The following is a 15,558-nucleotide window of genomic DNA, read 5'->3' as shown; positions in this document are numbered from 1 at the left end:
GCTGTACACCCGAAACCTTTGTTACCGTTCCTTTCTTCGATATATATGTACAGACTCCAGGGATGTTCAACTCGAGAGCACCCCCGAAGTCGGTTTTGTGAGATAGCTAGTGGTAAGCTTGGGCGGGGCTGGTTTCCTCAAGGTGCCTTCCTTCGTCGTCGGTGGTCTGGTCTCTGCTGATGTCGGCTGCTCTGCTATGTCCCTTTCTCCTTCGTACAGTGTGCGTAAGTGAGTGTGATACAGGACAAAGGCGGGAAATTGTATAATAATGAAAACAGGTTGTAATTATGTTTGTATGGTGACTGTATTTTATATATATATACAGAGATCAAGCAGGGGGGACAGGGGGGGGGGGGTAACAAAGTAGCCACGCGTGCCTTTTGAGGTTAGCCAGGCGTAGCTCAGTTGTCTGCCTTCTGGACGAAGACAGACCAAGCTTCCTCTGGTGCACACCGGACGGATACTGGAGCTGGTCTCCAAGTATCGTCACAACCCTCACCAGCCTATAGCTGGTGATTTCGGTGGCGAGGTGGGCCCCATAAACACCGGGGTGATTACGCGCCAAACCGCTATCGACAACTGTCAGTTTGTGTGCCAACCGCTGTCTCAGGGTGGCCAGCACAAAAATATATCGGCCAAATCGTGAGTCGTAAAGCCACGAAAGCCGATCATCAGACATAGTCTGAACAATATATATTGAGTGTATGTATATATTGAGTGAATGTGACAATATATATCAATATATATATATATTGAGTGAATGCGACAGTTGCGCTTCGACCAGATAAAACGTATTTTGAATTGACAAAATCGAGGTTTCGTATTCTACTATTTTCACCTCCAAAAGTGGACCAATTTTAAAAAAAAGATCATCTTCGGTATGAGAAAGATACTTTCTGTGCATCTATCGGCGTATTTTTTTTTAAATCGACCGTTAAATAAGCACGCTGGACCCGTTTCGTGGGTGTAAAAAAGAGGCGATTTTATAGATGTTTGGCGGCTCCTATGTCCTATAAAAAATAATTAATCAAAAAAATAAAACGATAGATGCACCCCAATGGTGGATATCCATAGTATATTAAAAAATAATTTCTCTAGTGCCATAATTGAGGAAGGGAGAAGTATAGTACGTTTGTATGGACAAGGTGCTGCTTTCCAGCCCTCTTAATCATCAATAAATTCTGTGAAACGACTGTTGGCCTTTTACTTGGATCCTCCACCCACCCCTACGCAACAATAGTTAAGTAAAATGAGGGGTGGTTGTGATTTTTATGTAAAAATGTAAGCAATTAAAGTGCACCGTTTAAAAGCTCACAATTTGAAGTCCGTTTATATGATCTGAAGACTTTTTAAATGAAAGTTTAAATATAAAAATGATGGAAACACGTTCGTTTACATGGACGTGTATCGCGGTGTTTGCACCGGCGCAGAGCATTCGAGTGGTGCGAGTGGCATTGGCAGCGTGCGAATTGTCGTTGTCAGTGACAGCGAGCTCGAAGGCTCCTGTCAGTGGCGTCGTCGGGTTTAGGTTAGGTTAGGTTAGGTGAGGTGAGGTGAGGAGAGGCGAGGTGGCGATGTAGCGATGTCTCGGCGACGGCGGTTTATCTTCAGGCCGTGGTCGGTGCAGCACGTGTCGGCGTACGGCGGCCGGCCGAGGGGGCGCTCCGGCCACCGCCTCGTCTGCGCCGACGGCACGCTCACCTCCGTGGGCGGTTACAACCCCCAGTCGCTGCCGCCGCTCAACCCCGACCCCAACAACCCCGATCCCAACAACCCCGACCCCAACAACCCCAACAACCCCGCCAACGCCAACGCCAACGCCAACGCCAACAATGCCAACCCCGACAACCCCAACCCCGACAACGCCAACGCCAACGCCGAGGCCGAGCTGCAAAACCCGCAGCTGAACCTGCAGCAGAACACCTGGTCGGTGGAGAGCCCCATCTTCCGGGAGTTGTGGCAGTTCTGCTTCGCGCGCCGCACCTGGAGACCCCTCACCGCCGACCTGCCCGACCACCTCGCCTCCAGCGCTGCCATCAGACTCGATCACATACTCATGGTACACACTGCTTTCTCATTTCACCTTATCACCTTGCTCCTCGACTATTATGTCTTCTACTATTAACAGTTTGCCCGCGGCCGTCTTCTATGGAAACTTTGCGCGACAAGTCTGTAGCGCGGCTGTCTTCCATAGAATTTCTGAACTTAGCACGGGATTTTGAGCCTTATATGCGCCTATTTCAACTGTTTTAAGGTTCAAAATTGGTTCAATATATCACGTGAGAGTTGAATGCCATTTTTTCATTTTCTTAAAATGAATATATACCAGTCAAAATTAGTTTTTTGTGGAACCATACTGAAGCCTCGTTTATGTGACGTCACGTCTGTTGAACAATGGCGACGATACGTCTCAACTGTATGAAGAATGATTATTTGACAATTAAGCCAAAACTACGAGATATATTATTGTATTTTATTGTTTAAAGTAATACTTTATATGTTAATTAACATATCTGGTTATTTGAGTAAATATTAAAATCTGTATTTACGGTCGAAAACTCGATTGCCAAATTCGCGAAAAAGGTGCGCCGCGTACAGGGCTTGTTCGCTATATTTATTGCCGCGGGCAAAGGGTTAAGAGAAACTTTAATTTTGTTGCCGTTCATTTCTTCGATATATACATAGGTTGCGCTTCGACCAGATGAAACGTATTTCAAATCGACAAAATCGAGATTTCGTATTCTCCTGTTTTCTCCTCCGAAAATGGACCAATTTTTGAAAAAAATCATCATCGGTATGAGAAAGATATTTTTTGTGCAACTATGCGCGTATTTTTTTTTAAATCGACCGTTAAATAAGCACGCTGGACTCTTTTCGTAGGTGTAAAAAAGAGGCGATTTTATAGATGTTTGGCGGCTTCTAGCTCCTATAAAAAATAACTAATAAAAAAATAAAACGATAGGTGCATCCCAATGGTGGATATCCATAGCATATTAAAAAATAATTTCTCTAGTGCCATAATTGAGGAAGGGAGAAGTGTAATACGTTTGTATGGACAAGGCGCTGGTGTCCAGCCCTCTTGAGGTTGCTGATATGATTCCCATGAACCTACTATTGCATAGTTTAGAAAGGAATTGATACACGAACCACACGCGAGGCCATTATTCAGCAAACAAAACCCTCATTCAATCCCTGTACGCTCGCCTGGCCCTCAGTGTTCACAGCGCGACCTCCTGCATTCTCATGAACTTTTGATCATCGTTATATGGGTCTCTTAGACTATATTCGTTTGGAGGGATGGTGGCCTCAGGTTGAGGACTATAAGGGTCAATTTTTTTTACCTTTTAAGTGGGCTTTACATCGTTGTAATATATATTTTTATAATCTCTACTTATCCAAAACAAAAATCATACATAAACTGATAATTCCTTCAGTTTTATGTATATTATAGTGGCTAGTGTGCACATAATTGTGCATTCGGTAAAATATCGCAATTCGGATCAATGGAATTAATAATTTAAAATTTAATTAGATTTTTTTGTTTTTGTCTGTCAATCATGTGAATGAAGTGATATGCCGCATCTCTTTCCACGATATACGATTCCAACGGGAGAAAAAGGGACGGAGCATGGTATTAACAGCGATTACTTTGTACACACGCATGCAATGGATAATTATTATATACGATTACTAGTGTTGTGCATGTTGATATTTCAACAGGTGGTTTCAGAAAAATAATCGATACGTAATTAAAATAATGTTATATGTATAATAATACATGAGCCCACTTTAAGTCGACCAATGAAGACCTCTACATGAGGCCACCACCCCTCAACGAATACCGTCTGAGAGACCCTTTCGAAGTATGTATAATAAAAATAATAGACAGCAAAAATTGTCTTCATAATCATAATCGGAACCAAAATCACAACTGAAGTCGCAAACAAAGTCCGAATCGATGTCTTCATCAGAATCGGAATCAAAATCGAGATTTTAAATGTTTTTCATTTAAAATCTCGTTCATTATTATTAGTATAGACATTATTTAATTATTTGAATTGTGAACTCGATTGAGACGAGGAAAACGCTTCAACCAAAATAATTACAAATGTTTCCTCAAAACTGCCTAAATTTTGCTAGCCGTGTTAAAGGTTAGCTACTCGAGTATTTTAAATTTTATCGCAGCTTACTTTTGTGACTATTCATATGTAGTGAAAAATTTTATCTCGACTTTTCCCGTTATGTTTATTTTTGATAAACACTCGTGTATCAATATTGAACCATGTCAAATATTGGAAACGCGTATTGCATTTATTACTTCAAATAATATGCGATTTAAAAACTGTTTAAAATCGGACATTTATATTATATTCCACAGTATGATTGTGTGTAATTTATTCCAATGTGTATCCAAATGTCGTAATCACACATGCTGAATAATCGAATGAATTGTGTTCACAGGTGTTTGGAGGTACCGGTTCGCCATTTGGACGTCGTTGTAGTAATAATTTGTATATATTCGATTTATCCGGTAAGAACAACGGCTTTAATCTTGTGCCCACACAAGGGCAACCGCCGCTACCCCAATACGGACAAGCAATAATTTATTCAAACGGATATTTGTATGTGATCGGAGGGACTGATGGTTTATTATATTCAATAGATGTACATAGGTATATTATAGTCGCCATTTTTATCATAACATATGAATAATTATCGTGTTTTATCGATTTATTTATTAATTTCAGATTGAATTTGAGCACTCTGACGTGGGAGACGGTTTTCACGTGTACGGGGAACCGAGCCGACGAACCGGACGCTCGTTACAGACACGAATTGGCATTTGACGGTGTTAATTTGTACATTTTAGCCGGTGGAACGGCAGAAGTAGCGTACGACTTTGTAGATATTCCTATATTCAATATAGAAACGTTCACGTGGACGTTCAGAAAATCGGTGCAAGATGGCAAAGCGGGATTTCCCATAGCGCGTAAATGTCACAGCGCCGTGCAAATCAAAAAGGACAACGGCATTGAAGTTTTCATCATGGGCGGCTTCGATAATAACAAAATATTCAACGACGTTTGGAGATTGGAAATCCCGTCGCTGCAGTGGACGCAGATGAAAAAGTCTTTCTTTCCAAATCCGTTATACTTCCATTCTTCGGCCGTAACTCCTGAAGGGTGCATGTATACCTTTGGAGGTATACAAGCGGGTAGGGAGAACCCGACTAGAAGCAATAAATTGTATAAACTGTGGTTGTGTATTCCCAAGCTCAGTGAAATCTGTTGGGAGTCTCTGTTGTATTACTTTCCTGATCTCGTACATCAAGATAAATCGAAGTTGTTGAAATCAGGAATCCCACTTCGTTTCATAGATCGACTAGAGTTTTAATTTTGTATTATTACTTTTTTTTATTATTATTTTTAACACGCTTTGATATCTGTATCGATACAAATGGCGACACATTTGCACCCGATTGCCAAATATCAATTTATTTCAAAACTTAAGACCGAAATGTTCCTATCCAACCCATGTTTAGTATCGCAGTATTATGAGAAATTTGTATATACAGGTAGAAATTCGTCACACTCACAAAAAGTATCACAGTAATGATGATACAATTGCATCCATGTTGAGATCTCTACCAGGATACAGATACTCGGTGTAGATTTTACTGTGTATGGGGCCTTTATATGTATTTCTCATTTTTTATTCGATTAAATGTATATTTCCAGTATTCGACTTGTGCAAGATTCACGTCTGATAATGTTTGAAGTGATATGTTGCATGTATTGAAACATTATCCTGGATATTTTGTATGTACACTTATTTTAATGCATAATTAAACATGTGCATGTGTAGGATAGAAATTTATTTACACACGTGCATTTAATAAAAATTTATTTTAATAACAATAAATATGTATAAAAAATATATTTTATGTAAAATCATAATTAGAAAATCTTTATGTAAAATCAATTTTTTTTTGGAATGAAAGCATGTATTTGCTGATTATGTAAAAAAAATTACAAAAGCCTATAATGGATAAAAATTTAAATATCATAATGTATTATAATTTTAAGCATCTTATTAAATATCACATGATTTTAAGCCTTTGAAGTTTGTTATTCTGAAACGAAAATCACGACTTCTTCTGATACTCCTTGATCAGCTCTTGAGCGATGACGGTTTTCTGAATGTCCGTCACGCCTCCGTAGATCTTGGTGACTCTGGCGTCCCTGGAGTTACCAAGTTTTTGTTAAGTTTTGTATTCAAAACACGCTACATATCGTTGTTTAGCTTAATTACTGATTGTGATTACCGATAGTGCCGTTCTGCGGGGAATTCCGTGGCCAACCCCATGCCGCCCATTATTTGGATACAATTGTCGGCGACGAAATTGGCACATCTACTAGCGGATACTTTGCCCATCGACGTGTATTTGCTAGAACGGGCTCCGGCATCGTACTCCAAGGCGGCCCTCCAGACTAACAGTCTCGCCGCATCCAGAGATATCGCCATCTCCGATAGTCTATTCTAAGATGAAATTGAACTGTGTATTTTCGGTTGTATTAATATGGCAGTGATATGTGCTAATCATTACCTGAACTGACGACAGGTGTGCAATTGGTTTTTCAAATGCTGTTTTATGTAGTGAATAGTGTACGGCGCACTCCAATGCCGCTTGTGCTATGCCTTATGCGTGTAAATGATTGAAAATAAAATTTTTACATATTGTATATACGTTTTAATAAGAATTTCATTTGTATTACCGAGCGCTTGGGCCGCTATTCCAATTCTTGCCTGGTCCAATTGTTTCATCGCTATTTTGAAACCTTCACCGATGTCACCCAAAACGTTTTCTTTGTGAACTCGCACGACTTCAAATGTGACATTACAACTTGTCAATGCCCTTAAATATGTACATTTTTTTATATATAATTGATATATGTATAGCAAGTTCGATTGTAGATTTTAAATTATTATTTTACCTTATACCCATCAAATTTTCTTTTAATCCTAATATCACACCAGGAGTATTTCTATCAACGATGAATGCTAAATCAAAATTATTAAATTGAATTATATATTGATAAACCCTTTGAGTGCTGACGTCTTTTCTGTTGAAAGGCCGTCATGCTGAAAATTTCACCAACATTTACAACTAGAATTATTTAGAAATCCAATAGAAAGCCGGTATAAAAATAGTTTTTTAAAAACAAACTCCTTTTAGTTTTGTATTTACTACCGCCATCTATGTATAAAATTAAAGACTACACAGACGTCATCCAGATTTAAAATATTCGAACTTCAAACGCGTCTTAAACGATATTTTATCTCTATCGTAATGGCGGAAGATCCATTTACTTATATTGATGATCAAAATGAGCAATATGGCAAAGTATGAAAACGATCGGATAAGAGGTAAATTGTCCTCTGAATTGTAATCGTAAGTGAAACGTAAAGGGGGTTTGTAAAAATTATAGCTAATCCAAACACACCCAAGATCACTACCGCCGAGGATTTCGAGTTTTGTAAAGGTGTATGTTTAGACTCTTTATTATATCTTGCAACAATATAGAATAAGTCTATTAATGAATGTATTTTTCCAAAACCAGTTACATCTTCTTCGTTGTTGTTAAAATGTAATGTTTACAATCTAAATGCCAAGCCACAATCTAAAATACTCGGCAGTTAGGGATTTCCATCGAGAAATTCTGATATGGTTATAAATTCAGAAATTCCGGTGTAAACCAGTCTTTATAAACATTGACCCGGATTACACGATCCATGTTCAATGCTACCTGGAAAGGCTTAGCGGGTAATATTCTTGTTTATTTTTTACATATTCAAAAAACAACGCATATCGGCGTATTTCAGGCTCATAGACTTTGGTCAGCATTCAAAGGGTTAAATATGTATATTTTTTTAATTATTTTGTCATACCTGTAATGCCTTTATGATTCAGACTTTTATCCGTATTGGCAAAAACGATGATCGCTTCTCCTTCATGTGCAGAAGAAACCCAAGATTTACTGCCGTTAATAATCCAATAATCACCGTCTTGTCTAGCCGTCGTGGCAAGATCAGCAACATTAGTACCGGCGTCTACATAGAATGAACAATTCCTTCAAGTTTTCTAAGAAAATTTGTAACCATCTAAGAGCCGAACCACACCGAGCAACTTTGTCAGTCGATTAGTTGCGCGACACGAAAAAATGTATGGAAATGTGAGCGACAAAGAAGTTGACGGGTGTGGCATAGTTCTAATAACTAATATGTAAATAATTACTAACTGGGTTCACTCAATGCAAAACATCCGAGTGTTGTTTTAGCAAAAGGTTTGAGATATTTTAGTTTTTGTTCCGTCGTTCCACGTTTGTTGATCAAATTGGCAAAGAGACAGTTGTGTATTGAAACTATCACTCCGGTAGAAGCACAACCCCTGGACAACTCTTCAACGGCGATTGCAATTGCTAAGGAATCCAAACCCATTCCGTCGTAATCAGGGTGGGTTCCCATTGCGAGATATCCCATTTTACCCAATTGTTGAATCTAGCAAATTAGATTGGTAAGTATATGCATGTTCAAGTAGCTAATTTTGTAATTTAACTGACTTTTTGTTTTGGAAACACAGCAGTTTTGTCCAGATGGTTAGCGACGGGTTTCAATTCCTTTTCGGCGAAATTTCTACACGTGCTTTGAATTAATTTGTGCTCTAATGAAAGTCGATGATTGAAGAATCTCTTTATCAAAATCGGTTGTTGAAGTTGTTTAATAATTCCTGTAAAGTAAAAGAAAATTAAGGAAATTTTCATAGTGGAAAGTTAGCGCGTAGTAATGTTTAAATATACCTACCCACAAGGGGACGAGTGTTTGAAATGGCCATTTGAATGATTTGCAATGTAAATCCAAAATTTTCAGAATGCGACAGAATTAGCTGCCGGCGATTTTTTCAATTTCTTATCAACTGTTTTTCTTATCAGCTGTCAAACGTCAGCGAGATGTCAAACACGCAGCGACATCAAAAAGATGCATAAACGCCACGCAGCTTCTGTTAAATTATATTGTACTTTGCGATATAATAATCAAAATTGATTATAAGAATGAACGTTGACCGAAACGAGTGCAACTGAATCAACAGCGATCGAACCAAATGTGCTTATCATAAAATGCAAATTAACATTATTGACACCCATTGTTGTCGTTCATACCTATTATACATTGAAAATCGCGTTTGGTCGTTAAATAATATTTTAAAACTAACAAGACATGCAATAGTTTGTTATAGAAGTCGTTTTTTTTTTTCATAAAAGAGACGGGTACGAATAAATAACCTCCGAATTTTGTTTGCATTCAAGTTAAATATTTTATTTTATAAATTGGGATTCAAATTTTTAGTCGAGGCACGTTTTTAAAACATTTAAAAAAACGTCACTGAAAAAGATTTTATCCACAGCATCAGGAGAAAAAAATATCGAAAGAGGTAAATAAGTCGAGCGTCGATGATGTAGTTCAATTCATCAACTCAGGGTTGTGGCAAACCCGAGGTACTGACCGTAAAATCATCGGCTGGCCATTGCTTCGCCGGTAAGCATTCACTTCCTCCCCGGCTGCCAAAATAAATAGTTGTGCATTAGGGCGGTTTCAGACTAGCGTATTTTTCTGCGCGTATATCGTCGTTTCGGCATACGCGCGCTACATTTCGCGCTTCAAAAAACCGGACTCGCGTACACGGGCTTATTCCAGCGTGTTCGCTCCAACCGGTAGTGGTGATTTAGTATCAACATGGATAAGACGAGCTTATAAGCGCGTCTACGCTCGTACGAGTTGCGCGTATGGAAAACGACGCGCCTATACGCGTCTACAAGCACTTCAAAAAACGAGATTATACGCGCGTATAAAACGCTAGTCTGAAACCGCCCTTACCAATACAGTCGTCTCACTCGCCCTACCCCCATAATGAAATTCTTACAATCGTCCTGGAGAAAGATTCTCTAGCTAAATTGGCAGTCGCAACTATTTTTTAGAGGCACTGATCTAGTATGGTTTGCTTCCACAGCCACTCCTCTATTCATAGTCACCAATCAAGAACACTGGGTTCACGCCACTTTTCTTTACATGGCAAACCTGAGAGGCCACCTAAAAGAGTGGCCCTGGACATAAGCGCCTAACGTATAACGCTACGAGATTAGATTTATGGATGTCCTTAAATTATGAGCTCACGTTGATGAGCATTGCGTTCTTCTGTAATTACACTTTTAATACGCCGTATTTGTTTTACTGCGGAAGTGCGAGAGTAGACGATTTTTAAATGATTTCAGGCATTATTCTACAGATCTGATATGTAAAAAGATTTGAGTGGATTTAATTTTTTTCAATACGTAAACATGTGTAATGCATGCTCTGGAATATAAACAGTATGGCTCCATGGTAGCTTTGATACTAAGCACCGAAAATTCGATCCCGTGAGTTGACCTCGATTGGAAAGAATTTAGTTTGAGTATAATCTATAATCTCAAACGCTGCTGCAGACTTCGATATTTGTGACTCCAAGTCGATCGTTTTCTTTCTGAGTTTGCCAATTTATCTGATTTCATTATTGAAGCTGTGGGAATCTCGTCACCATCATCAAGACATATACTGCGACGCAGAATACATTCCTAAAACCTTCGAGAAAGCTCCACCCCTACCACTCGAGCGGAAACAAACCAGTCGAAGCACACCTGCAGCCATTAAACTACATCGGGCGGAACGGTGCCAATCGTTCCAGAAAAGTCTACCCCATCGACAAAAACACATTCCTCGCATACGTATCAACAACAGCCAGCAACCAGAAACACTATAAAAGGAGGTACAACCCAAACAACGCCAGTCGACCCACAGCAGCAAGCGTCGACACACAGCAGCAGACCAGATACCTTCTGAACATAGCCGAACGCCGAGCCAGCAACACACTGCCGCATCCAGAGACCTTCTGAACATAGCCGAACGCCGAGCCAGCAACACACTGCCGCATCCAGAGACTAGCCGAACATAGCCGAATGCCGAGCCAGCGACACTTTACCACATCCAGAGACCTTCTGAACATAGCCGAACGCCGAGCCAGCAACACACTGCCGCATCCAGAGACCTTCTGAACATAGCCGAATGCCGAGCCAGCGACACTCTACCATATCCAGAGACCGCTGAACGACATACTTTTGCCCAAATATTCTAATACCTTTGTACAATATTTAGGCAAACAATAAAACTTTATTAAAACAAGCACAACAGTGTTTCGTTAGGCTGGGATACGGTCAACACATCCTACCCCGCCTACAAAGCGATTCCTACATCTAATTGGCAAAAAAAAAAACAATCTTACCCACTATGTCACCACTATTTGAATATGATTTCAAAAATGTATTATCTGTAACATAGATGTCTCGCTAATTTTCTTATATATAGTATTTGTATTATGCTTATATGTCTAGCCACAGTGACACGTTAGAACATCCTGTAATGTCACTGTGGCTAATATGTAAATAATAAATATTAATAAGTGATTCATCGTAGAAATTGGAAATTTTAAATGATTTAACAAGTTTCTCTAGGGGAACTTTATAATGAAGCTAAGAAAAGCCTTATATAAATGAGCTCAGGCTCAATCGTAGGTACAAACGATCACCAAGAATAAAAATAAACATAGATTGATTGGATTATAATTGAAGAAAAGTAAGTAGGGAAAACGCTTCAATTGTTTATGTACGAGTGTGTAGTTATTGTAAATTCGGGGTGAAGAGTTAACTGAGCAACATTAATGTTAATGTAAAAGGATTTGACATGTGATAATTGAAAAATTCAAGCGGCCAATAATGCAAGGTATATGTGGAAATGGTCGAAAAAAATAGTTGTTTCGTTCGAAAACGAGGTGTACTCGGTGTAGGTGTAGGTGAGTGGGAGTGGGAGTGTGTGTGAGTTGAGGTGATCGCCGATCGCTCATCTGCAGTCGACGTTGGGCGATCGTCTGCGTCTGACGTGCAACACGGAAGCGCAACTGCGTTCATGTCCATATCGATATTTATACCAATACCAGTGTTCGGTGCAGTGAGTCTCGACCCGTAATCGTCGTCTGTGAGTGCACTCTTCGGTCAGCTGCACTCGTTCAGTTAGTGTCGTATGTAGTTGGGACTCGTGAGTCAACTCTCCTGGTCAGCCTCTTGGTCTCTTGGTCTCTGCAACACTCCATTCTACTGCACTCTCCACTCCACTCGCCACTCCACTCGCCACTCTCTACTGTTGACGCGCTGTCATGCCTTTCCGAAGGCCGCCACTCGTGAGTACTTTCTTCATCACATCACATCGTCTTCCATCAAACTCCTCACTCCTCACTCCTCACTCCCACAGCGACATAACCTCATTGGACACATCCTACACATTTGAATCGGAGCCGAAGTGACAGTTGAATCAACCCTAACGTGACAAATGGCGGCCATACTTTTTTTTCGACTGTCGACTGATAATATTATGTTTATATATTGCATTTATAACTGAGAATGATTCACCTACTCAATGTGCGAAGATCTGAGACGTAGTGCTTCTATCGTTGCCCCTTTCTTATGTTAAGCTCAAATCAAAATTTTCTTATGTTTAGCTCAATAGGGGGGGAGTGTGTATCATAAATATAAAACAAAATATATTGAAAGAAAAAAGTATGACTTACATCAGCTCATAATACAATGCAAAATACATATATCCCCCTCCATTACAACAAGATTTATTACAGCACACTTATTTACATACAAATACAATGAGAATATTTATGAAAGTTTTCTAAAATTTGGACCTATTTACTAAAAAAAGAGAACAAATTCACATTTAGTCGAAAATTCATCAGGTACTAGTCATTGGCCACTTTGATTTGATGCTTAAAAAAGCCTTGTAAATACAAAAAAAACGTACACGATTCTCTTCACTATGGGCGAAATCACACAGGAAGGAACGCGGCACATGGTTTTTTTAGATACTTTTATACACCCCCTGGAGTGTTTTAGGTAAAATTGTATCCTTGCTTGACAGTGATCGATAACGGTGTGTCCCATATTTGAAGAAATGTAGGAGAACCCCCACAGCGGGAAGCCAAGCACACGACGTGCCGTTCTTCCCTGTGTGATTTCGCCCTATTGATGATTACGTGTTAGTTCGCATCATTATATGAGTGGCCAATAATAATAATACACCGGCCAACAATTGTAACCTGTCACTTTCTAATACAACACAGTGTCAACTGCTTAGTACACCTGTCCAAAATTCATTCAAATATCATCACAAAATTTATCAATATGTGTAAAACTTCACCATTGTTGCAATTATATATGTGTAAAAAAATAATTGTCGCTTTCAATGTTTTTATATTATAACACTTTCACTATTGCTTATCTCGTCGATCGGAATACAATAAAAAATAAGTAAAAAAAATGATCTCTCGTTTCATTGAGTCATGCAGTCAGTAGTGGATCTGTTAACACGCTCGTATCACTAGAATGTTCATATGAGTCATCAATTAATATAAACATTATGGACTTCATCTGTGTACATAGGAGAGGAATTTTAATCTTTTTGCGGTATTTTTTGATAACTTTCTAAATTCGCAACGTTTATGTATTAATAAACGATATTGGAATATTATGCATATTGTATGTATGTATGTGGAATTTCAATTATGTACATATGTCGTGTGCAACCTTGCATACATTTACTGTTATATTGTACATTATGTATTATGACTTTTTAATGGATTTTACTAATACATGTATGTATGTTTACTAACGAATTTTTTTTTGCTTTTAACAATAACAATGAGTTTTTGCCGGTTTTTTTTTTATTATTATACCATTTATATTAACACTGGCTTATTGCTTGATGATTATTATTACGTACTTCACTAATCGCAGTTTTAAATGTTTATGTGTAATTTATGTTGGAATTTCAGAAACTATGAATCGACGTTCATGCAAATTAAAATAATAAAACAAAAATCATTCATTCATTTCATTCATGGTGTTACTTTTTTCTTCAATTTTTCTTTTTTTCTTTTTGAAACAATTCACCATTTCTAATTGTGTTTCTTCCAAATTTACATTTCGGTCTTCCATTTTTCACAGGGAAGACTTGGAATTTCCTAATTGTTGAAGATTTTGATCATAAAAAAATCTGTTGAGTGCATTTTGAGTGTTGCCAACTTAACAGCCTGCCTGTGAGGTTAGTGCATTTGATTTTAAAAACATTTTTTTTTCCAATTTACCACAATCCCAATTTTGTGATTCCACTTTTTATTTTTAGTACCAAATTTAATTTATAAAACCCCTCCTGTAAAATTGCATACAAAATTTATTTATTCATCAATGATTCTTGTTTTTTTTTTTAAGAAAAAAAATATAATAATAATATTAGCACTGATGAATAAATTTTAAAATTTAACATTTGAAATGTTAATGCAAGATGTCTTTTATTCATTTTGTATAAAACAAATTATTTTACGATTTTTTTAAGAAAATATGACATCTTTTATTACATTCTTTACATTTCGTATCTGTATTATATCAAAATAACCCTAGTATAAATAGTGTAAATATATATGTATCAGTAGCTTGTAAATGTATTATATGTAGAGCATGCTTATATTTTAAATTTATTTCATGTTGTCATGTATTTAGTGTGATTGTATTGTATTTTGTCTAAAGCTTGTTATATGAATGGTGGATGGTAGATATAAATTATTTTCCAAGTATAAAACTCAGTTTGGGATCAAATTGGTGTATAATCAATCGCCAAATTATTTTGACGCAGTTCTGCCAACTTTTACTCTGGTTATAAATAAGCGATGCGTTCTACTGGCGTACATGCTTGGGTGCGGTAGATAATGTTACCATTCATTTATTCAATTTTCTTTTTATGCGGTTTATATTAAGTTTAAGCAAATTCTCAAAAAATCCTGAGCGATATCCCCCCTCCTTTCCAAACTTTAATAACCGGCACTCTACTCGTTCTTAAAAATTATGGAACGCTTCCCTACTTTTTCTACGTATGCCAAGACTTTTTTATAGAGATCGCATCTATCGCACAAAAAAAGACCGATTGTACACTGGAGTTGTGTCCGTTGATATTTCAATGGGTGGTTTTGGAAAGGAATTGATACATGAACTACGCTCGAGGCTATTGACGCTACGGTTTCAGCATGCACGCTCGCCCGACCGTCCGCTTACAAATGAGCATGTGTGTGTGTTCTTGTCAGTGTTCACGGCGTGATCTCCTGCATTCTTATAAACTTTTAATAATTGTAGTATTTATTTTTTTAAACCTGTATACTTGTCCATCCAAAAAATATACACACATACATCCTTTCAGGTTTTATATTAACACACATACATAGATGCGATTGAACGATTTTTCGTTTCGGCGTTATGGAACTATTATGTATGCAAATTTCAGTAGGTAGAGTGGTCACGGTTCGATACCCACTAGTAGTTGTTGGCCAGACCTTGATTTGTGAATCCAGGTCGATCGTTTCCT

At 38.1% G+C, this 15,558-nt stretch overlaps 3 protein-coding genes across 3 annotated transcripts in view; 2 read left to right on the top strand and 1 right to left on the bottom strand.

Annotated features, from left to right (window-relative positions):
• Positions 1-1,433: 1,433 nt before the first annotated feature.
• slim (scruin like at the midline) lies at positions 1,434-6,749 on the top strand. The gene is made up of 3 exons (XM_077443961.1): positions 1,434-2,059; positions 4,462-4,673; positions 4,749-6,749. The coding sequence occupies exons 1-3, from the start codon at positions 1,583-1,585 to the stop codon at positions 5,392-5,394; spliced, it is 1,335 nt and encodes a 444-aa protein (XP_077300087.1). The 5' UTR covers positions 1,434-1,582; the 3' UTR covers positions 5,395-6,749.
• Positions 5,992-9,216, bottom strand: LOC143920927 (short-chain specific acyl-CoA dehydrogenase, mitochondrial-like). The gene is made up of 9 exons (XM_077443962.1): positions 8,863-9,216; positions 8,622-8,788; positions 8,301-8,559; positions 7,951-8,112; positions 6,996-7,062; positions 6,777-6,916; positions 6,608-6,699; positions 6,326-6,540; positions 5,992-6,242 (listed from the first exon to the last, which is right to left on the bottom strand). The coding sequence occupies exons 1-9, from the start codon at positions 8,891-8,893 to the stop codon at positions 6,146-6,148; spliced, it is 1,230 nt and encodes a 409-aa protein (XP_077300088.1). The 5' UTR covers positions 8,894-9,216; the 3' UTR covers positions 5,992-6,145.
• Positions 9,217-11,936: 2,720 nt separating this feature from the next.
• The window catches only part of stv (BAG domain-containing protein starvin), a 39,489-nt gene continuing 35,867 nt past the window's right edge, over positions 11,937-15,558 (top strand). Inside the window, exon 1 of the mRNA XM_077445135.1 lies at positions 11,937-12,322. Coding sequence (XP_077301261.1) covers positions 12,299-12,322 — 24 coding nt within the window. The 5' untranslated portion in view covers positions 11,937-12,298. The remainder of the gene's footprint in view (positions 12,323-15,558) is intronic.

Source organism: Arctopsyche grandis, chromosome 13, assembly GCF_051622035.1.
Source record: "Arctopsyche grandis isolate Sample6627 chromosome 13, ASM5162203v2, whole genome shotgun sequence".
In the NCBI taxonomy this organism is placed as follows: domain Eukaryota; kingdom Metazoa; phylum Arthropoda; class Insecta; order Trichoptera; family Hydropsychidae; genus Arctopsyche; species Arctopsyche grandis.
This window is presented reverse-complemented; position numbering and strand designations above follow the sequence as displayed.

What these genes read in the sequence shown, in the direction of transcription:
- LOC143920927 (XM_077443962.1), bottom strand. Translation starts at nt 8,893, where the DNA reads ATGGCCATTTCAAACACTCGTCCCCTTGTGG. An exon ending in TTTTGCATTGAGTGAACCCA is followed by an intron (nt 8,113 to 8,300) that starts GTTAGTAATTAT and finishes CATTCTATGTAG; the next exon opens with ACGCCGGTACTAATGTTGCT. An exon ending in AATAGCGGCCCAAGCGCTCG is followed by an intron (nt 6,700 to 6,776) that starts GTAATACAAATG and finishes TACACGCATAAG; the next exon opens with GCATAGCACAAGCGGCATTG.
- slim (XM_077443961.1), top strand. Translation starts at nt 1,583, where the DNA reads ATGTCTCGGCGACGGCGGTTTATCTTCAGGCCGTGGTCGGTGCAGCAC. An exon ending in GACTCGATCACATACTCATG is followed by an intron (nt 2,060 to 4,461) that starts GTACACACTGCT and finishes TTGTGTTCACAG; the next exon opens with GTGTTTGGAGGTACCGGTTC. An exon ending in TATTCAATAGATGTACATAG is followed by an intron (nt 4,674 to 4,748) that starts GTATATTATAGT and finishes TATTAATTTCAG; the next exon opens with ATTGAATTTGAGCACTCTGA.